This window comes from Spodoptera frugiperda, chromosome 14 (assembly GCF_023101765.2).
Source record: "Spodoptera frugiperda isolate SF20-4 chromosome 14, AGI-APGP_CSIRO_Sfru_2.0, whole genome shotgun sequence".
In the NCBI taxonomy this organism is placed as follows: Eukaryota; Metazoa; Arthropoda; class Insecta; order Lepidoptera; family Noctuidae; genus Spodoptera; species Spodoptera frugiperda.
In genome coordinates, this window is record NC_064225.1 from 7,623,269 (window position 1) to 7,647,440 (window position 24,172).

Genomic DNA, 24,172 nt, shown 5'->3' on the forward strand with positions numbered 1-24,172 from the left:
TTTATAACTGTAGTTACTTATTTACAAACCTGTATATGTATCCTTTTGTCTACAGAGCTAAACGCGACGCGAGCAACCGACATCTCCGACGCGGAAGAGGACGTACTATACCAAAAAGACGTGTCCTTCTCAGCTGAACTAGAAATAGCGCCGTCCAATAGAATTAGTAAACCTACTGTAAGCTTAAAACATATCGACGACGATAGAACGCAAAGACTTACAACCACACTGCCAATAGTTTTTAACACAAGAAGCACACCAAACTATACGTACACAGGAGAGAAGTCCAAACAAGTGGACGGCTTGAAGAGTTTAATAGAAGACGGAGTTAGTAAAACGGATCTGAACATCATAGCTGATGACACGAAGGAGGATCTATTGGAAGCCAACGATGCGAAGGTGACGACGCAAGGACCGAGTTTAGAACAGAAAGTAAGTCTACGTACTGTTTCTCTAACATTTGTGTGGTTTCTTGACCAACCTTTTTGATAGAAGTAGAATTAATTACCATTCAAACGCTACTTATTTTGATCTAAATGAATTAAATGTTCCCAAAGTCACACCAAGTACCCAGATAGTCTGTGCACTTCAAATATTAACTGAAAGGTTATTATCATTAAGCGTGAATTTCTTTGAACAAGGTACAAGCAAGAAATTCAAATACTCTTTAAAATCATAGTTTACTCAAAAGTAATCAATTTCAATCTTCGACTTTGACGATTGAAAGTCGTCCAAGTTATTGATTTCGAAGTACCCAAGGCAACAGATTTTGGTAACATGATAAAAGACAATCTTTACTTTGTCGGTACTAATGTTGATGGAGATTGTTTTATTTAAGTTTCAATTGTAGCTTTAGGATTGGTTGAAATGGAACACTGTTTCTACTGGCTAGCACTTTTGTTATTAAAACAACATAGTGATTGGTGTTTTGGAAAACCTCTTAGGCGGTCTACAGTAGGCGCAAGAATAACAATCCTCAACAAGCTTTCGACAGTTTCTATTTAATTGAAACAAACTGTGTTCTCTAGACACAACAAGTTTGTTCTCAACGCTAATTGACCGCTAACAGGAATTGTTTTAAGCTAACACTCCTACACCATACGTACTTACTGATAATTTTCTGGAATTTAAATACCATGGAGGTCAACAATCGAACGAATTAGATCATCTGATTTCTAGATCCATTTCATCATCATCACATCAGTCACAAGACGTCCACTGCTGAACATAGACCTTGCCCAATGTCTTCTAAATAGGCCGGTTGAAACCATTTAACCAAAAGAAAATTATCTTTATTCAAAGACACATCTTCTTACCATAATAAGACTATAAACATAACAAGATAAGTGTGAAAATATGATTATACTATTAGCACGTTGTCTCTAATATCATGTTATATCTACCAGGTACCAGGAGCGACAGCGTCGCCTCCTTGGACGGCGGCAGTAGAAGCTTGCGACTGTGAGAGCTGTAGTAATGAGCGGTGTCCATGTGCAGGCAACCCCAACACGTGCAAACCAGGTAAGATTGTTCTTTTAATTTAATACTCGTACATAAATTTTACACTCGGCGTTATTCGTATAATAAATGCGGTTGCTTAAGGAATTTCGGGTATACTACCGCGAAAATCCCAGGCGTTATTGGCTTATTGGTTTTTTATAACTACGAAGTTTGGAATGAAATATTTGCACCGTTGTAAGATATTGCAGGCAAAACAAGAAAATACTTAAAATAAATAATAATCAACACGGCACAAAAAGGCCAGTGCTCAGCTTAGATGCCTGTAGGCCGATCTCGATGGCTTGAGTGAGTATACTGGTACTCATACTCAAAGAAGATATTCTCTAGTCCATATCCTACGACGGATCTATTGCCAAACCAACAGTGCCTTACTTAAATGGAACCTACATTAACGCCCATGTGGCTAGACGTATTAGTAAACTGAATTTGAGGGGGATTTGCTGTTGATAAAGCTATCTTAACACGTTTCTATACATTCAATTTTTTAATACCTTTTCTTATTTTAATAATAACTATTGTAACGTTTAATCTGTGCTCCACTGACTCCATTTTCGGAAAATATAAAACACTAGCTAGTGTTTCTTCCGCGCGGTTTCACCCAGTTTGCTCGGCTCCTATTGGTCGTAGCGTTTTATAGCCTATAAGCTTCTTTGATAAATGGACTATCCAACACAAAAGGATTTTTTCAAATCGGTACTGTGGTTTAGGCGTAAAGAAGAAACAGAGACGCGAGTTACTTTCGTATTTATATAATTTATCATTCAATGCTCGGCACCGAGCATGCATTGTGACTAATGTCACAGCTTGATGTTTTATACCCTATATATACTCTTCTTCGATAAATGCAATATCCAACACAAAAAGAATTATTGAAATCGGGCCAGTGGCTGCAGAGATTAGCGCGTTCAAACAGTTTTCAGATTTATTTATACTAGTGGTCGCCTAGTGGTTGAAATTCAACCATATACGATTTAATTTACAATACCACTTAACATACGTTCAAGGATAATTTTTATTTAACTCAAACTCAAACAAACTCTTTTATAAAACTCTATTCAGATAGATGATGTTATTTTTGAATCTTACAACATAGAAGAATACTGATGACTAGACGGTTCCTACTCCTCAGGGTATTTACAGTAATTTCAGACTCTCCTCTGCCTACACCAGAATACGTCCCTTAGGCTGGTCCCCTCAACGACAAGGGAATTGATGAACGATTTTTTTTCCTGTTAACCCCCTGATTGTAATTATTTTAGGGGACAAACGGGGTTAAAACGGCTCGATCATCCGCCCAGTGACTAGCGAGGGATAAAATCGAACAAATTATTTTTTTCTCTTTTAACCTAAATTAAAACGTAACCTTAAAGACTTCAGTAGGATTAGTTTTGACCGATACGAGCTAAATTGTACCTTATACGTATGATACATGCATTAGTCTTGTCTGAACTAAAGCCTAACATAGATAATGTTGAAAATCTCCAACTCTCAATACCTATGTCATTGGTTCTTTGACCTTGAAAGCGTTTCACAATAATTACTCAAATCATAATATGACCATACCCTAATTTTCCAATCTACTGCATATAACTGTAGCTACATTATGCGATAATAGAATTATTGAACGCAAATATTTTTGCCCAAAATTTGATCCGTCCGATCCGCTTGGGATGACATTCGTAAGATAAGGTGAACGGTCTCAAATTCCAGATCCGGACAAATATTTAAATGACACCCTGGTATTTGGAGGCGGAATATATTTGCATATTACGATTTGTGTACGCAGAAATTGTCACGAAGGAATTTCGGGAGCAAGGGACGAAGGGCCGAGTGAGAAATCATTAATATCATAAATTTAAAAGCTCCATCGACCAATTTGCCTAACTAAACAAAGTTTTCCTCCCCCAATATCCTTGAGATTCAAAGTAAAACTCAATGGGAGCAATTAAAGGAACCCGCAAAAGATAATGCTCACCAAAGAGTTTGAATATCGGCCACCGAACGGTCGCCATTTTGAGTGATTGCCTTTTGAAGTGCTTAAACTGTTTATGAGATGACGGAGTTTAATCGACTTGTTTTGCCATAGAAACTGTAGTACGACAAGTTCTTATTGTAGAAATGTTCGTCTTAAATCACGACTTCAGACAAACCGCAGTGATTCCGCTCCAAACTTTAGCAGGAACAAGTTTAACACTGTTTGTGACTTGCGTTTAGTCCGTCTCTCATAATAATGGATGCAAATCTCTTTCAAACTTCCTTATTTAACTAAACTTCAAGTCCATTGATCTCTAAATGAATAGGCAGTGGTGTCTTCGAATATATCTGGGGGCACGGCAGTGCCCCCGCCAAGTCGAGCACAAAAAAAGCGGCACGGCCGTACCATCCTTTTCTCGAAGCAATTCGGGCCTTTTTCGACCCCCTATAATTCGGTTGTGGATAAAGCAAGAAACCTGAATCTTCAGTAACTAATCCGGCATTGTATAAACACGGAATATTTAAAATTTCAGTCAATTTGAACCAGTAGTTTAAGAATGACAACTTGTTAAAGTTTCTAAATTTTGTCACTCACTGACTCACCGATCATCAAAAGTCCAAGGCACTTCTAGCAGACTTAGAAGCTTCATATTTGGAATACATATAGAGTTTAGTGTCTTAATCATGGGAAAACTTAAATATTTTGTAATTTCGGTCCAGTTTTCCAAATACACCAACTACATCAATAACTTTGTAATCCCATATAAATATATGGGATTACAAAGTTATTTATGCAGTTGGTGGTTGGTGGTGGTTATAAATTTAATAGGTGTAGATAGGTACCTACCATATGAGGTTCTGGGCGGTTTACATCTCATTAATGTCGACTTTGGAAGTATTAAAGCGCAGGAATCATCAATTTGTGAAACCAGACTTGTCAAAAATTGAGACATCAAAGCCTCCGAGAAAAGCCCATAGAGACAGGGAGTGGGCTTTGAGAAAAACTGTGGCTGAAGCTCAAGAAGTAGTACCGGAAAAGAAAAAGAGGAAGACTACATATAAAAATAAGAAAATATCATAAGACCTTTAACAAAATTCGTTAGAAGTAGATGGTATCAAAAAGAAAGGCTCTACAAAAAGAAGTGAGATCCCATCAAAAACATCCTGTAAAAAACCCAAGTCTCGCAGCTCAGTCTTTCTACCGTCAAAAGTTGTGAGATCCATGTAATACCAAGTCGGTTAATCTATTTAGTGTCTACTTGAAGGACCTTCTGTCTTAAGTTATTACATAAGTTATTATCATGCCAATATTAAAAATATTTAACGTTTTAAACAAATAGATCGACTTGGACATCGCATGAAAACAAAATGAATATTACAATATTATATTAGATTCTTTAGTCTCTCGCGCCTCACGCGATTGAAACTCTCGTTCCTGTTGGTCGCTGGCCCGTCGTGCTGTGTAGTGTGATACATACTAATAATCAAATCAAGCGATGTCCAAGTCGATCTATTTGTTTAAAACGTTAAATATTTTTAATATTGGCATGATAATAACTTATGTAATAACTTAAGACAGAAGGTCCTTCAAGTAGACACTAAATAGATTAACCGACTTGGTATTACATGGATCTCACAACTTTTGACGGTAGAAAGACTGAGCTGCGAGACTTGGGTTTTTTACAGGATGTTTTTGATGGGATTTCGTTGTTCAGAACCTTAATAAAACCACATTTTCTAAGAAAAATCCAATAATGACCGTAATCTGGAGCATACTTTGTTTTAAGACCTTCCCGGACATATTATTTTATCATTTACGACGTCAGTATAATGGCTATAAACAGGAAAATAACGCGGAAAACATTTTTACCCTCTAAATATTGAACTGGGAACATGTAATTCAGATCTAATGGAGGGTACAGTAATAGCAGAAATATTCCCGAAAACATTTCAGATACATACAATTTCCATCGCCTGCGAGTATCCAGGTCTGCTTACTGTCAATTACAACGCAAAGAGAAATTGATTTAGCAGCCGACCCATTTCTTTGGTAGGAGTAGCACAGAAGGCTAGCTTTCATCGATTTCGGTTAGGACAAGGTGGAATGGTTAATGTATCTAACGTTAAACAAAAAAGCGGTGTTTGTGTGTGTTTTTTGTGCAGTTATGAGTTCTACATATCGTAAGCCTTACGAATTTTTAACAAGAATTCCTTGAAGAAATCAGCTATTAAATCAGTTAGTACGTTTTCGTTTTCGTTTGTTTGCTTTAGAGTTCGAGAGCGCGCCCACCGTTCTGATTGGTTGATTCATAGAACAGGCATTCGTAAAACAAACTCCTACTAACCCTCTGACACTAGATATTTAACAATTAACACACATAACCGACGCGCATAATCCACACCGAACTAACACTGCAACATGGCATGTATGAAGTTGGTTATATAACGCAGGCCGGAAGGCGCACGGCCGCCATTACCAACAGACCACTTCCGCAACACGAGCCAACTCTCCCCAAACTTCACCCTGACAGTTGTTATTGAGTTCCTCGCACTCTCTGATCCGATTATGTAGAATTCAACTCTAAAATTAAACGTGTTTACCTGCACCAGATGTGGGTGAAACTTTACACTTTTAGTGATGGGGTGATGCGGATTAAATGGAAGGCAACGGGTTACTAAGTGCTCGGGAGGTGGACAACAGATTATGGAAGGTGTTTAAATATGTATGTTTGTACGTATCACTTAAACCTAGGAGTCTTTCATTTCATTTCGTGTTGTTGCTGTAGCTGCTATCATAAGGCCTTTGTTGTACACATATAGACAAACAACAGACATGACGCCACAATACAAATCGATAAAGTCGAATCCTGTAATGCTACATCACTAAATAACTCTTCAGATTCACAAATAAATACTCCTTTCGAAACAAATGAACCGGCTCAACGTGATCGTATCGCTCGAATCGATTAAACCAAGTTACGAGACGACTCGAGTGAAATTCATGTTGTACCTGTAAAACTTTACCGAAATCACAACTTTTGACACCGACCGCATCGCTTTGCTTGCGTGAACCGAGTCGGAGTCACCCCGATTTTTCGATTAGCCACCCCTGTAGGGAGGTTCGGTTCCCCTTCCTTAATCTACGTGTCTCGGAGAATGCAGGGCGCTTGAATTATATTAAGTAATATCGGAGGTCCTTGATGTACGGGTCTGTGGACTCCTAGACAGTAGACACACGAAGGGTGATGTGGGAGAAAATAGCTGAATTATCTACCGCCTTTACGACTGAATCGAAGTTGATTTTGTACGCAACGTCGACGGAATTTCTGAAGCAATATTCCGTATTTCTCTCTCCTGTGTTTTGGTTCGAAATAGTGAGGTATTTCGATAACATTTTCTGCTCTTTTGTAGTAGCTAGCAAAATCTCTGTTACGTCGATCTCGAAAAATTCGTTCTAGCTTTCCTGAATTATCCATAGTTGCATAAATTTTGTACATACGGCTATTGTGTTTTAGCCAAACGCTTGTCGAATACAAAATCTTTTCATGGGGCAATGGTTACTTTAGCTTGTCCTCGGTAAATACTGACAAATCTTGATAAACTCATGAGAGTTTCTATCTAAGGTTACAATACTGTTTTGTCTCTCACATAAACGTAGAGGTGAATGCCCTCATAAGTTCTGTTGGAAGTAGTTTGGTGTCTCACAGAATCGTTTTCACATCGTGTCAGAGTATTAGAATGATAAATGTGACTCGGAAACTATTGTCCGGACCCACTTCACCCGACACTGCCCTTACAACAAAGACAGTAATAATTACAAGAGTTAAACTGTGACAAGCATTATCATTTTTGACGAGAACAATATTTTTGGAATGTATATTGTGAAACACACCCTTTTCCGAATTAAATTCAAATTAGCACAAGATTTTCGTAATGTAAACATTCTAAGATACATTAATTATCATACATTATCTAACATTATGTAGATGGAACCCGATACATAACACGAGGCAGACTACGCTAGGCAGTCACGCCCAACAAAACTTAGAATAACATTAAACCATAGAATGTAATAAAGTAGAGTATGACCTGCCGTAAGAGATCAGCTTCATTTCATTATAAGCGGGGTACAAAGGCCGTAAGCCGTGACAAACGGCACCAGACTGCTTTTATTGTTACCGTGCCGTCTTTGTCATAATTAAGAGGTCTCATCTCAGTACGAACTCGGTTCTTGGTGAAATTACTCAATTTTCTTCGTAACAGATGTGGCCGCATTTGTTTATTGTGTCCTTAAACGGCCGTGTAATATTCCGCCGGTACTTTGTTATCGAATGTTTGTTTTATTGTTCGCTGTCGTTCGTGCGAAGTTTATGCCGCGCGCGGGTGACTTATGCGGTGTTTATTTGTATTGGTATTACTTACAGGTGGTGTGTAAATGGAGGGTGTACTGGGAGTGTTTTAGTTAATTATGTGTATGTAATGTACTACTATTCTTAGCCAAAACTAAGTACTTGGTCGTAAAAGCTTCGTTCTTCACAACTGTAATAGTTAAATAGCTGGCTTGACTTAGATTGGGTCTCCAGGTTGAAGTGAACATTCTCAAACAACATACTCTTACCGCCGTACTCAGAGTAATTTAATGGTTACTTAATCTAGTCCTAAGCAATTGTGTTTAGAACAAAATCGTTACAAAGGAATAGTTTAAGTAATCATTAAATGTCTCTGAGTACGGCAGTTAAAATCCATTCATTTAATCTCGTACTTAAACGAATAAGGAACTTTAAACAAAAACGATTAACCAATAACACTTAATTTTCCATTGAAGTTAAGTCTATTCCCGTACTCGTTAGCGTAACAAACAGAATCCCATTGCCACGGCATTGTTAAAAGCACACAAAATGCTAGCTAAATGCTTTGTCTGGCTATGAAACAACATTAATGTATGCGAAGGTAATCCCCGGCTCTGTGACTGAACATGGAGTACAGATCATGCAAATCCGTGTCAGATGATTGTACGCTCACCGACACAAGTACGTGCGATACTTAATCTGGTGACTGACACGCTCGTGGCGAACCCTTCGTGATCCCGACACTAATTATTTATTTATTTATGTAAGACTTTAGTTACTCGTTAGTTATGTTAAAGAAGGGCCAAATTAAAAGTACCTTTAACCGACGAGCATGCATGAAAAGACTGATGACTGTTGATGAAGCGAAAGAGGTGTATAAGAATCGTAGCAATTGGCGTTCCATTGTCTCTGCCTACCCCCATGGGAGACAGGCGTGTTTAGTTACTCCTAAAGTCCTAACACTATATAGTCTTCCCTGTTAAATGGATTATCTAACACAAACACATTTTTGCAATTCGAAACCAGTAGTTTCGAAGATTAGCGCGTCCAACTAAACACAAATTCTTCAGCTTTATACTATCAAAGATATGGTTTTATTACTAAAGATGTTAAATACATTGTTGTTTGGCTTCGATGGTACGGAAATATTTGTCAACAACAAGATGTTTCGGAGTACAACGGTGATAAATTAACACAATTTGTCTTATGTAGGGTAAGGCATTGAATGACATTGATAGAAATGAGTTTTTGTTACTCCTATGTTTTTTACCTCTTTGGTCCTTTGGTCCATATTCAGCCAAGTATTCAGCCGCAGCAGCAACCATAAAATAAGTAAAAACATATAATTGTATCTTTATAGAAAGTAGAAAGAGATCACACATAATATGTTTCTGTCCTCGTCATTTCGGGTCTGACGTCATTGACGTGTCATTTGTTTTGCTGCTGGCAACGTAGCAGAATGAGAATAGTAGCATTTAGAAAGAGAACGCGATATGTGTCTGCCCTCGTCATTTTGTGTCTGATGTCTTTGATACGTCATTTGTTTTCGAATTGGCAACGTTGTAATTATATTGAAGAGATACAGTTTTGATTTAGATGAAGTAGTTAGTAACTCTTTGCATTAGTCGTTCTATTGGAGTTGATGATGATAAACGATGATTTTGAAACTCGTATTAATTCTGTAACGAATTAATATATTATGTGTACTATGTGACGTATCTGAACAGAGACCAGACGACTCTAATAAACCCTAGCCTTTTTTCAGTGATCACTTATTTGCTAAACGTGGAGATTATGACAAACCCCTTTTGTAAAGAAGGCTCATAGTCTAACTGTAGAACACGCTCTTAAATGTGATGTTATATATAATTTAACGTACAGTTTTGTCAACAGATGGTCGAGTATCGACGCCCCGGTTCTCAGGCGCGTCCTGGTTGGCACTGCGCGCGTTACGCGGCGCGTACAAGCGCGTGCGCGTGCGCGTCCGCGTCCGCCCGGAGCGTGCGCGCGGCGTGCTGCTCCTCACTGGCGAGCACGACGACCTCTCCGGAGACTACCTCGCTTTGATGCTCAGGAATGGACATGTGGAACTCAGGTTAGTGGAGGAATCTGTTGTAGTAGTTGGTGTAAAGACCAACGTATTCAGCAAATTCTGAATATCTATATGTGGTGTTTGTAGTACTCTAACGGATACATTAAACTTGTCACTTTATAAAGGTGGTGTGTTAATAAACATCTTTATAAAGTGACTAGCGTGCTAATGATATTTAATTTTTGCAAATGGGAATAATTTTCCGCTTTAACGTTTTCTTGACTCTTTTCGTACAAGATTTTTTCTTAAATAACTAGATGTTAAAAACGATCGCATGGGCTACTCATAAAGTGACTAGCGTGCTATAGTACTTTAGGTTAATTGCTTGGAGCAACATTGGAGATCATTTATGGCTGCGTAATTAATCTGTCGAGATCTACCACTTATCTAAAATACAAAATTTCATTAATGTACCTATTGTAGGTCTTGAGATATTGACGTCAGAAAATCGCTATTTTTACTATACACTCACTGACTGACTCACTCATCAAAAACCTAGACCACTTCCAATGGTCGTATTGACTTGAAATTTGGCATGGAGGTAGGTCTTTAGGTCAAGGTAAAGGAAAAAATCTGAAAATGGCCAAGTGTGAGTCGGTTTTAAAAATAACGAAGGTGTAAATTCATACCCCTAAGGAACTAAAACAAAAAAATTATCTATATCTTCCAATGGTCGTACCGACCTAAAATTCGTTACGAAGGTTTGTATTTAGTCAAAGTAAAGTAAAATAAGTAAAATAAGTAAGTAATAAACCTTACAAAAATAAATGAAATCCCACCCAAAACATAAATGTGAAAGGCTGCCAAGTTCGATAATATTGGAATGCTTCGCCTATAAAAGAAGTGAGATCTAAATAAGTACCAAGTTCCATACACAGACCTCATTTAAAAATGATATAACTTGGCAAGTTTTAATAGAAAATTATATACTTGACTCATTGCGTTTAGTAGGTTTATAACAAAGTGTGTGAAAATTTGCCAAGTTTGTTTTACTTTCTATGTACAAGTTTAAAAACTTAAAACTTGCCAAGTTATATCATTTTTAACTGAGGTCTGTGTATGGAACTTGGTACTTATTTAGATCTCACTTCTTTTATAGGCGAAGCATTCCAATATTATCGAACTTGGCAGCCTTTCACATTTATGTTTTGGGTGGGATTTTATACAACCTAATGCATTAAAGGAGCAATGACCCCACGTGATTTGATATCGTAAAACCCTCACCCACAAAAACATTTCATGTTAAATGTTGCCAAGACGAGACCATATAGCTCGCACTGTCAAAAAGTAATCAGATCCCGTGTAGAGCCAAGTTTCTAACCCCTATACTTTTGAACTGGCGAGTCGGCCGCACGGACTTTTTGCTATTCGTCATATGGGCTTGAGCTTAAAAATCTATTCAATCTTCTAAACTCTTTCCGTGCGGCCAACTCGCCAGTTCAAAAGTATAGGGTTAGAAACTTGGCTCTACACGGGATCTGATTACTTTTTGACAGTGCGAGCTATATGGTCTCGTCTTGGCAACATTTAACATGAAATGTTTTTGTGGGATTTCATTTCTTTTTGTAGGTTTCTTATGATAGAAAGATAAAATGAGCGACAAATTCACCTACTAAACTACTAAATTTATAAGAAAATTGGAAACGTAATCCTAATACTTTTTATCAATGAAAATTAAAACACTAGTATCTAAACCTTTACCTACTAAACTACTAACAATTAAATATTAGGCAAATGGTTTTTTTCTCCGCGATAGCAAACTTTTAAATCACCGAAATATTCCGAAAACTTTTCATTCAACGAGACAACCGTCAACGACGTCAGCCCTCGCGCGTCTGCCCGCGTTCGGGTGCCGCGCTCGCTGACGGGCCGATTATTTTTAGCTACTGCGCGGGGACGAGGGGGCAGGCGGCGGGCGTTGGCGCATACTATACTTACGATGCTTATGTTCAAAAGTATAGGTTGATTAATAAACACTTACCGAAGTGAAGTGTAGTAATATTATTCATATCTAAGTACTTATGGGTAGGATAATGTTTTGATTTGATGAAAAGTTTGTGTTCTATGTACTTGAGTATAATTTTCAGATCTCAAGCAGGAAATAGGGAATTAAGTTTCCCTATTTCAGATTTTTACCCCTCCGCGGCCGCATTCAGACCTCTAGCGTCAAAAGTTGCGGAAGTCTCGAACAAACTTTCACCCCCTAGTTTAAGGGGTTGGGGGGTAAAAGTTCCAAGTTTTAGGATTTTTTTGTTGTTTGGGTACTAATACTAGCTTACATACCAAATTTCAGTTTTCTAGGACTTCAGGAAGTACCTTAAGAATTTTGTTGATCATCAGTGAGTGAGTGACGAAATCGGGGTATTTTAGATATCAATAAAATCTAAAGTATAAGAGCTATGCAATTGAAACTTTAGAGGTTTATTAAGTCTACCACTGACATTATATCCTGAAAATTTTGTTTATCTGGTATAACCTAAACTCAAGTTATGAAGGTTCAAAAATACGACGAAGCGCTTCGAGAAAAGGTAGGTAGTGCCCTTGCGCTTCGCTTGGCTCGTCTTGGCGGGGGCACTACCGTGCCCCCAGATTCTTAAGTGGTTCATGTTTATATGAGAGAAGTGGTCACCCCGTGCTAGTGTGACAAGTATCGACACGCGAAGAAGGTGCTCCCCCCTATATATAAAACTCCCTCTTACACGGTTTTAAGTAGTAGAGTATCAAGGGTCAATATTGACAATATTTTCTGACTCCCCCTGTGTAGAAAGTATGGGAAAATAAACATATGGTGTCCGTTGAAAGCTTGTATTCATGAGATGGCGTGTAGTTTATGTGTTTCGTCTGTGAAGGAAATGTATACGAATCTTGGTATGTATAGTTTTCGTCGGAAATAACTTAATGTAGACATCTCTGTTGGAAAAGCATCCTTAATTACTTCATGATACTTCCTAATGAATTCTGTTCAACGAATTTTCACCGTCTTCAGAGTGTTCTAATTCCCAAAATCTGATTTACGGAAGGATCGAAAGGCTTTAATTAACTTCTTTAGACAAAACAGTTCTACATACATTTCTAGGTACGATTGTAGCATCACTCGCCAACATTTCCACTTGAACATTGACTATTCAGCTGCGGAACAGATTCGTAGGAAGTATTTCCGTGTATTCATTAGCGCGGCTCTAATTATCCGGGGCGGCTGCACTCCGATATTATTATCGATCCAGGATTACACGCGGCGCCCATGATTAACCAGTATTGTTCTACAACCACAATGGCAACTCCAGTTCGGATTAATTTCGCAGATATTTCTTTCTTTTTTCAAGTCCTACGTACTTATAAGAGCTTCTTTATAAGGTACGGTCGCCTAATAAGGCCCACTTTATTTCAAACCCCTTATAAAAAGAGTATAGAAATAACATATTGGAAGTTTATAATATATTTATTTAAAAATCAAGATATAAGATATCCAAAAAAGTTACAGTTTTTGACGTTTTAATACAAATATAATCTTAGCAACCGGGCCATTATTGGTGACTGTACCTTACATTTAAAATGTTACATCAGCAAGGTCTTGTTGTTTAAAGTGATCTTGTAGATTTGCTTTGAAGCTGACGAGTCTTAACGTCTGACTGGCGTTCTCGATTGAAGAAAGTGAATTTGTTTGCTTTGAGATTCTAATAAATTCACTTTTATACATCGCCTTAGATTACAAACCTAGTAGGAGATACGATATTGAAAAGTTTCAAATATTTTTTTGTGAGTAAGAGTTGTTCATGATTCATGAAATTAGATCTAACCCTTAAATTCATATCTAAACTAGCGAACCCGGCGAACTCCGTTTCGCCACCAATGATTTTCCCTGTTTTCCTGCTTTTCTCTTGAATTTTTCCTGAATTTTCTTTGCTATAAACCTCACGGAGCCCGAGACCTTTCCAACGAATGCAAAACCTTGGAAATCGAAAGGAAAACCCGACTTATTTTTATATTATAGAGAAGCTGAACTAGGAATAATTACTTAAAAACAAATATCTTTGTTTAGATTCGACTGCGGCAGTGGCGCCGGTATCCTAAGATCGCCAGAACCCGTCAGACTGGGCCATTGGAACACGATATCAGTATACAGACATCGATGGGACGCGTGGCTGCGGCTCAACAACGGGAAGAGGGTACGAGGACGATCTAAGGTATGTGGAAACTCAATATAAAAGTTAATTGACGATAATATTGCGAAATTGTGACAATATTGCTGTCTTGAATACAACATTATCTTTAGAACTTAATGCAACGTCACGCCTTTTATCCCCGAAGGGGTACACAGAGGTGTACATTACGGCACGTAATGCTGCTATACAATGTACACCCACTTTTCACCATTTGTCTTCTCTTCAATCTTTAGAACTTAAAACGGGATATTTACCGTGTTTATTAGTTTTTGTGAGTTTGAGAATATCATCCGACCATCATCGAGTTCATCCGTGATCATGGCGCTTGCAACAATGCTGAATATTGGAAACTCACAAAAACTAATAAACGTGGTAAATATCCCGTATTAAGTTCTAATGATATTACTAATGACCATGTCAGTTTAAAAACTTATAACATTATCATAGTTTTAAGTCTTTTGAGACGTTTATTCTGAAGCAGAAAGACTAAGTAATATACGACGTCAAAGTTCACTATTTTAATCTTTTGGAACAAACACCATACCAGTACCAAAATAATTAAACCAGAATTTAAAACGTTGTAATATGAAAACAAAAGCAACTCGAACCATTTTTTGCTGAACAAAAAAAAAGAACTTTATTTTTAAAAAACCATTTCGTAATTCGAAACGAATCGAAATGGGAACGCAACATGGAAATCCACTAGTTACGAGCGACCAATGAGGCGTCACCAATTTATTGTGATAGAAAAATGTGGAGAGAGGAAAGTCCTTTACAACTATAACACAATGACGGAGACTAAAGTCAAATTGTTTTCCCTTTTTCGTGTTCTCTAGTTCACGTTGAAAGAGTTACGGCTGCGTGCAATTGACCGTGCACGGGTTTTACTTACGGATCGGAATCTGGGCACATCGAGCGCCTTCGGAATTTCAAGGAAAACGCTACATTTAATTTAGACCTTTGCTGACTTTGTTGGACGGCTTCGGGAAAGGGGTTCGACGTGTGGTGGAGTGGAGTTACTTAGTTTATATTGGAGCCTTGAGAGAATGGAATGGGATGTAATCAGCATGTAGATTGATGAAAATTACCACTAAGTAGTTAAGGTCTATAGTAATTTTCGTTTCATTTAATTGCTTGTCTGCTATAGGACATACTTTAGATGCATATACACTTAAACTTAATTTTCTTTGCGATGATATTTATATTTTAATCATGCGTTAATTTTTATGCGTTCTTAGCTTTTTCAGTCGAATTACCGGTTTAGTTGTACGTTCTACGAAACAAATAGTCGTTTCGGTTTTATTCCATTTCAATACTGAGTAACCTCTCTCGGAAAAGTTAGGAGTACAAACCGCACTCACCACTGGCGTTGTTCTGAACAATCCACAAACGTTACAAACTATTTGTAGTGGTCTGATTGTGTTCGAATTATAACGCAGTTGTTTCGTCCTTACTTGCCGACTATTATTATTTATTCATAGTATAACACGAAGCCTTTTAATTGGCGAGGTTATCCGCAATGACACACATCATATTAGTTACAATGTAATATCCAATTTCCCTACACGATATATAATTTTAGACTCGTAAGCTTTTTAAAGCAGTACCTCCCTACCTATTGCTGAGAAATATTCTTATTAAAAGCTTATAAAAACCGTAAAAGACCCAATACTAACGTAATATTTTGCCCTATTCCAGAATTCAACCTCTTTTACTCTTGAGAACTCTTGCTTCCAATTCTACGATAGTAAAAATCGTAGCTAAATAAATCCGCATCGCATAACTACGAGAATTCAGAACGAAATGTCTGTAGAAATACAATCTTTGAAACTTAAAGAGATGAAAAGATATTGAGGATCAAAGTTTCACTGAAGATACCGCGGGTCCTACAAGTTTTAACAGTCTTAACGCAATTGTCCGTCATTTTATTGGCTCAGATCGATCGCGACTGATTCGAGAATAGCTTCTACAAATTCTGCTAGCCTGGTACCTAACGATTGTGGTGCAGTTAATAGGAGAAGTTTTATTTTGTTTTATAATTTAATTGAATGGCCTTAATTATGATCTTTGGATTTGAGAATAGCTTCTACAAATTCTGCTAGCCTGGTACCTAATGATTATGATGCAGTTAATAGGAGAAGTTTTTTTTTTATTTTTCCATCGAATGTGCTTAATAATTATGATATCCCCATTGAATGGCCTTATGATCTTTGGATTTGATTCTTGGGTTAGCGGAACTTTTTTTAAGAATATTTAGCATGAAAATCTGTAATCGTCTCTGTAGGATAATGGATTCTTCTCTTAAATCCACGGGAATCGTAACAAAACTAGCGAAAAGTCCATGTTACATTTTGATTTAAATCTTTCAAAAATACCATTCCCTAGGCTTCACACAAAGATTCACGACTCACCTCAAACTGCCTGAAACACAGCGCCATTTGTAGATTGCGCCGTGATGCATGCAGGTTATACTGCACCCGACAAGCCGTATATCTCACAGAATTCTTTATTAGTGCACATTCTTTGTAATGCCATTTCGTCCTACTTCCTTCCTATTATTACAAACTTAAAACGTTAAATGTCAAATTCGAAAGTATTTACGTAGTGACTTTAGTAGCTAAAGTAAGCCATAAAATACATCGTTGGCTAACTCTCCTGTAACTACTGTTTCAAGTGTGGGAGAGCCATGCTACATGCTTCAGCACGAATGGGTCGGCTCGACTGGAGTGATACCACGGCCTCACAGAAAATTGACGTGAAACAACGCTTGCGTTGTGTTAATAACACCCCTTCGCAATCTTTCAAATCCTCGATTACCCAACAACCCTTAAATACCTAACCCCCAAAAGGCCGGCGACGTTCTTGTAACGCCTGTAGTGATTCGCGTGTGGGAAATGGGCGACGGCAATTGCTTGCCATCAGGTGATCCGTATACTCGTTTACCGGCTTATACCACAAAAATACGTTATGTTCTTAATCATACTTCAATTTCCTTTTAAAACATTTTCTAATCGCCCATTTAACTCAGAACCCAACATCTACTAAATGATCACTAAAAGCTACGTTGGCCAGTCGACACTATCGGCTATCGCGAGCTACATAGCCACCGCTGACGGTATTAGGTCACAGCGCCAATACCGGGCGCGCCTATTGCCAATTATCGGGTGCAACTTCAATCCCGGCGCTGCGAGGTGGTAGTGGAGCCCAAATTGAAAGTGTTTGTAAATGTCACGCGTACTGACATGTCAACTAGTTCGTGCTGATTTGGAACTATAGTACCGTGTGGATAGGACAATTATTTTAATAGAATTACTAATGGAACGTCGTTTATAGCTGGCTCATTAACCAATCGTCCACGAGCGCTACGTCAAGTTCAGTGAAAATGTTGAATCATAATATCATCGGTTGCAAATATTTTTTATGCATGTGTCAAAATAAAGTTAAGACTACATAAAAATACGTATACCGACACAAATATTATAGTACAATACCAATGTGTGCGTAATGGACATAGGTACTTTTTATGCACATTACTATGAAATTACGCACACATGTATATTGTATAACGATAGTTGTGTCGATGTGTTGCCTGTATACCAGATTATGTTGCTTCGTGTACGAGACAAGGTAAATACGCTGTAACTTGTATTTTCTTGACGTTGATGTGGCCGTTGTTAAGCTAAAGAAAAGATTGAGGGGACTTGGTATGTCTGTGCCAATTAGTGATACATTTTGGAGTATTTTAGACAGCTGTACAATCAGTTCCAACAATGTCATTACATGAGAACACTTTCTCAGTAGACAAGCAGACGTGTGCGCGACTGTACTTGTACACTCGCCGACAGCTGTGCTCCACGTGTCGCGCCCAAACTATTTCGTCGGCATCGTCAATATTGTGTCTCGTTTCTTTTCATTCCTTACTTTATTGCTTCTACAACTAATGTCAATTACATCAATCATAAGTTTATTTATAAGTTTATTAAAGTCATCACTGAGTCACAATGGCACAAGACAGCACATCCATAGTGTCCATACTGGATTCCTGGGAGGAGCGCATTGCCAGGAAGTTCAAGGAGGTCCAGGTACAAATCCAAACTGCAGGCACATCCAAGGACACAATAGCGAGGGTAGCTGAAGACTTCAGGACGTTCCGGGAACTTGTCTTCGAAATGTTGAAGATGTTGCGGCTCCAGGTCAGTGAGCACTCCCGGGAACTCGATGAGATCCATACTTGGAGCCGACGCAAAGCCCTAATCATCCAGGGTGTACCCGAAGTGGCTAGCGAGGACTGTACTGCTGTCACTCTCGGGGTATGTAATGATAAACTTGGCCTCAACCTCACTCCATCCTCCATCAAGGTCAGTCACAGGCTGGGGCAGGCCAGCGCAGACCACCACCGGCCGGTTTTGGTTCGATTTACCAGCACAACCGATAAGATGACGGTGTGGAAGGCGAAGGGTCGCTTGAAGGGCTCCAAGATAGTGATAAAGGAGTTCCTAACTAGGTCTAGGCAGAGCGTGTTTGAGAGGGCTCGGCAACACTTCGGCATGAGGGCTTGTTGGACCAACAATGGTGTCATCCACATCAGGGCTCCGGATGGCAGTAGGCATAAGGTGACATCCTTGGACGGGTTGGATCCTCTACTGTCCAAGTATCCGAGGACTCAGAGCAAGCCTCCTTCAACTGGCAAGCGGCCTGCGGAGTCGGCAGGGGGAACACTGAAAACCACAAGAAATAAGTGAACAATCAATTTATTCTAGACCACCTTAAATTATCTATTTGTGTATTATCTTAAAAATCACTTACTTCTGTGTCATTTCCTCAATCTAAATTTCTAAATAATTTCCTCTAAAATTCTTCTTCTTGTATTAATCCTAATTTCGTAAGTTTTCTTTGTTCTTGTACTATTAGACAATTACCCTCTTGTTGCCAGTTGAATCTTAGTATAACCTAAGACGGTGGTCATATAATTCAATCGAATCAACTTTATTGTATTACCTCCTACTGTTTTCTTCTCACAATATTCTTCAAAATTCAATTCTTTTATGTTTTTCATTGCTTTATATTTATACAATTGGTTAATTTCATTTAATATTTTATTTTGATAGCTAGATATATTTTAATCTCATTTCTTTATTCAGTTTACACATTGTTTTTTTAGATATTCTGGTGTTTTGTTTGTTTACAAAATGCAATGTCAATTGTCAACGTCATCTGACAGACAATTGTCATTGTAGTAATTGATGCGTTCGGATACGCCGGTCAATGGCCTAATGAAGCTTTTTTTTTTTTCTTACTTATAGTTTTGTTGTTTTTTTGTGATTTTGTTTATTGTTTTTGTTTGTTGTTTTTTTTTTCTCTCTTTGATTTAACAATATGTGTCATTGATGTTAGCTGGCGGGTGGTGCAGTGTTGCAATTGGTGAGTGTTTAGTGTGTGCATTATTCTATCTATTTATATTTAAATACTTTATTAATTATATTCTTTCATTACTTTTATTGTTTATTATAGTATATATATATATATATTTATTGTATTTTATAAATGATAAATGACGATTATTTTGTATCAGCTGATGAATCCTCTAATGATGACAGCTTCCACTCTTTAGGCGACACTTTGGTTGACTTTGTGGGTAACCAATTTGCCCGCAGCCCCAACCGGCTGTTGAATGTTTGCCATTTAAATGCGCAAAGCATTCCCAGCCATTACAATGAGCTCTACGATGTGTTCGGCAATAGTGGCGTCCATGCTGTCCTGATATCGGAAACTTGGCTCAAACCACAATTACCTTCTACCACCTACCCCCTTCCTGGTTATATTCTTATACGGAATGACCGAACTGTCAGGAGAGGGGGTGGTGTTGCCATATACCTCCGCAGTGAATTATCTTACAAAGTGCTCCTCACTTCTCCTCTCAATTGTCCTGCGGAGTATCTCTTTCTTGAGGTTTGTTGCCAAGGGGGAAAAACCGTACTGGGTGTCGTTTACTGTCCCCCTACTGTCGATTATTTCACTGAATTCGAATCAGTTTTAGAATCCCTGGGGTCCGAGTACATGCATCACATAGTCATGGGTGACTTTAATACTAATCTCCTCTCCCTTGAATCCCCTCGTTCCCGCAAACTCCTTCAAATTGTGGAGTCGTCAAACCTTCACGTGTTACCACTTGATCCCACCCATCACAACACTGCTGGTGATGACTCCTGGCTTGATCTTATCCTCACCTCCAATCCCTCCTTTGTATCCTGTCATGGTCAACATGATGCCCCTGGCTTTTCTCACCATGACATGATATTCCTATCCTACATCCTTAAGCCACCCAAGGTGAAGCCTAGGGTTCTGTATAGGCGTTGTTTTGCGCGGATGGACGGAGCAAGATTGCAGGAGGACGCGTCGCTGATTGACTGGGAGCCCATGTTGGAAGCTGCGACAGTCGATGACAAGTTGGCGATTTTTAATTATAATGTGATTAGCCTATATGATCGCCACGCTCCCATCAGGAAAATAAGGGTTAAGCGGCCACCTGCGCCTTGGATGACGCGTGGAATAAGGATGGCGATGCGAAGCAGGGACCGGGCGTTCCGTAAACACAGGAGGGATCGCACTGACGAAAACTGGGCGGCATACAAGCTTGCAAGAAATAGGTGTAATCGGATGGTACGCAACGCCAAACGCCGCCACGTTCTCGAAAATATATCCTCTTCTTCTTCCGCCGATATCTGGAAATTCCTCGGAACTTTAGGTATCGGCAAAACGCAATATTCAGACCTTCCCTGTTCAATTTGCTTAGACGATCTCAATGACCACTTCGCTACAGTACCTACTATGGATCGTCTAGTAAAACAAAACACTATAGCATATATTGAAGGTCTGACGCGTCCTAACATCAGAAACCCCTTCTGCTTCGTTCCAGTTGATTTGTCGGAGGTTGGAAGGATTATCCTTTCAATCAAATCCAAAGCGGTAGGTTGTGACAACATTTCTCGCCACATGATCGTTACTGTCCTAGATCACCTCCTACCTGCTATAACCCATGTCATAAACTTTTCCCTTTTTTCCGGAACATTCCCATCCCTATGGCGTAGAGCTTATGTCCGTCCGCTCCCAAAAGTGTCTACTCCCACTATTCCTTCCCAATTCCGTCCAATATCTATACTTCCCTTCCTGTCCAAGGTGCTCGAGGCCTGCGTACACAAACAACTATCTAGTTTCGTATACAGAAATGGACTAATTAGTCCATTACAATCTGGCTTTAGACCAGGCCACAGCACTACTTCAGCCCTCCTTAAAGTGACTGGCGATATTAGAACCGGCTTCGAGGACACCAGAGCCACAGTCCTGGTTTTGGTTGACTTCTCGAATGCCTTCAATATGGTCAGTCACGACATCCTTTTAGGTATCCTATCCCACCTTACGGTCTCTGGCGAGTCACTGGAATGGTTTTCTTCTTATCTTCAGGAGCGTCAGCAGTCGGTCAAACATGGTGACTCAACATCTAATTGGCGCGAATTAAAAGCTGGCGTTCCTCAAGGCGGCATACTTTCACCTCTCTTATTTTCCATATTTATTAATCTAATCACCTCAGAACTTCAGTGTTCGTACCATCTGTATGCCGACGACTTGCAGGTTTATTGTCAGGCCGGCTTTGACGACTTACCGAGTGCCATCACTAAAATTAATGCTGACTTGTCTGCCATCAGCAGCTGGTCGGCACGGTTTGGAATTGCGGTGAACCCCAACAAATGCCAGGCGATCATCATCGGAAGCTCTCGGTCTCTGGGCAAGGTTGACAATACATCCCTACCGCCTGTTGTCTTCGACGGTGCGATCGTGCCGTTCAGTAGTGACGTCAAAGATCTCGGCTTGCTCATTGACAGTAATTTGAACTGGCAGGCACAAGTCACAAATGTGTGCAAAAAGGTCACCGGATCACTGCGGTCTCTTTATCGCATTAAGAACTTGCTTCCGTCTACCACCAAGTCAATGCTAGTGCAGGCCTTATTGTTCCCTATTATTGACTATGCGGATGTTTGTTATTACGACCTGAATGCAGATCTCCTCAATAAACTTGACCGACTTCTGAATAACTGCATTCGATTCGTCTTCAACCTGCGTAAATATGATCACGTTTCTGCACATCGGCTGCAATTAAAGTGGCTGCCCATACGCCAGCGCAGGGAGCAAAGGGCGCTTACCACACTTTTTTCCCTCCTCGATTCACCTTCTTCGCCTAGCTATCTTTCCTCTCTCTTTCAATACACTTGCGCCAACCACAGCAAATATCTACGCTCTTCCAATAACCGTCTCCTTCAGTGTCCTACTCATCACACAAAATTCCTTCATTCTTCTTTTTTTATTCAATCTATCTTGCTGTGGAACGCGCTCCCCACCGATATCAGGATGCTGTCTGCTCGCTTGACGTTCAAGTGGAGAGTTCGGGAACTTCTTTTGAAGAGGTTATCAGAGGGTTCATCTTGATCTTCACTATAAGTAGTATGTATATATTATAATATGTAGATAGTATATGTATTGTTTTTATGTAGGTTTATTATGTTTCTATATTATTTAAATATATTTTGATATATATTTGTGTTAGAAAGTATATTGTATTTTTTTTTCTCTCCTTGAGCTTTTATTAATTTGCTTGGTCCATGCACCTACCACTGGTTCTTCATTGCATCACCTGTAGGTTTGGCTGGTAGAGAATGCCTACGGCATTAAGCCCACCTAGTGTACACACTCATGTGCATGAAGAAATAAAATAAAATAAATAAATAAATAATGTAGTTCGTACAGCTCGTGCTTACATACCTACATGACTTATGCTTGCTTGGTATTCTGCCTTGTATTTAAATATTTTGCTCAAGTAGTGGTTAGAAGTCCGTTGAATATTTTTGAATATAGTATTTGAATGTAAGTACATAGGTATCTGTAGGTTTCTTGTTACCAAAGTTCGTTGATATCTATTAAGTAATTTACGAATACAGGAAACAGTATCAGTTATTAAAACTTTTTTAATTATACTAAACGTTATGAAAATCAGACATATTTATTTATAACATAATTGAATCAGAAACAATACCTTGTTGTGCATAAAATTCAACTTCATTATTCAACGAATTTTGAGCAATCGCAGCTTCATTTTGGAGCACAAGACGAATGGCCAGGTAGACGTAATACGCGCGGAACACATCTCCGCCAGATAACGAGACCGCATTTCTCTGCGTATGTCATTAATCTCAAACATAAATTGCCACACGAGGTGTAAAATAAGGCACAAAAACATCTACATCGCTGAAATCGTTCCACCAAAGCGGATCAGGCTCATTAAGAGCATTCCCGTCTAAAGGGTTGGAACAAACGAGGCTACATTTGCACGTCGGCCGAACCCTCCCTCTGCGCGCCGGATAATATCGTTCGTAAAAAATTTCAGCTATGAATTTTAAAAGCCTAGTAAATTCTCAGATTTTATAAACGGTTTCAAAAGATACTTATTACACGGCGAAGATAATCTGCGAAGGCTTTGAAGCTGAAATAATTGACTGCTGAAACATTTACCTCTTGAATTTATGAAGTGTTGTTAATACCTCGGAAACTATTGAGCTCGGAATACTTCAGATTAAAGTCGTGTCTGAGACATTGTATAGCGTTTGATACCTAAGACTAAATTGTTGAACAAAACTTTAGTCCATCTAAAGTTTAGCGGTTCAAGAAGATTTAGTTCTTAAGGCGTTTTCACAAGGTCTAATTTCAAGTTATTTTTTATTTTCTCCATACTAATAAGTATTCAGATTTCAACTTAAATTGGACACGTGTAGAGTTGATATTTGTTTCTCGTATCCTCTTTGTCGTATCTGGTGACTCATGAAGCGTACTGTGGACCCAGTTTAACATAATTGCCTCAATACTGTCGTGGGTAATGTCTCAGAAGAATTGTTCGCGTTCCCTCTGTTGATACTGCCACCCCTAGCGACTGCTCCAGTTGGGAGATCCCCAGACAACGGTCGGTCAATCGTGGAATAGGTTTTGGCGTTGTAAATCTTAAAATTTTGAATTAATTAAAAACTTTG

At 38.9% G+C, this 24,172-nt stretch overlaps 1 protein-coding gene and 1 long non-coding RNA gene across 2 annotated transcripts in view; one reads left to right on the plus strand and one right to left on the minus strand.

Annotated features, from left to right (window-relative positions):
• LOC118279145 (pikachurin) overlaps positions 1-24,172 on the plus strand; it is a 176,814-nt gene that overhangs the window by 115,736 nt on the left and 36,906 nt on the right. The window contains exons 5-8 of the mRNA XM_035598681.2: positions 56-432; positions 1,407-1,521; positions 9,738-9,939; positions 13,976-14,120. Of these exons, the coding sequence (XP_035454574.2) occupies positions 56-432; positions 1,407-1,521; positions 9,738-9,939; positions 13,976-14,120 (839 nt within the window). The remainder of the gene's footprint in view (positions 1-55; positions 433-1,406; positions 1,522-9,737; positions 9,940-13,975; positions 14,121-24,172) is intronic.
• LOC126911407 (uncharacterized) overlaps positions 10,353-24,172 on the minus strand; it is a 108,123-nt gene continuing 94,303 nt past the window's right edge. The window contains exon 3 of the long non-coding RNA XR_007705960.1: positions 10,353-10,619. This is a non-coding gene — a long non-coding RNA (uncharacterized LOC126911407). The remainder of the gene's footprint in view (positions 10,620-24,172) is intronic.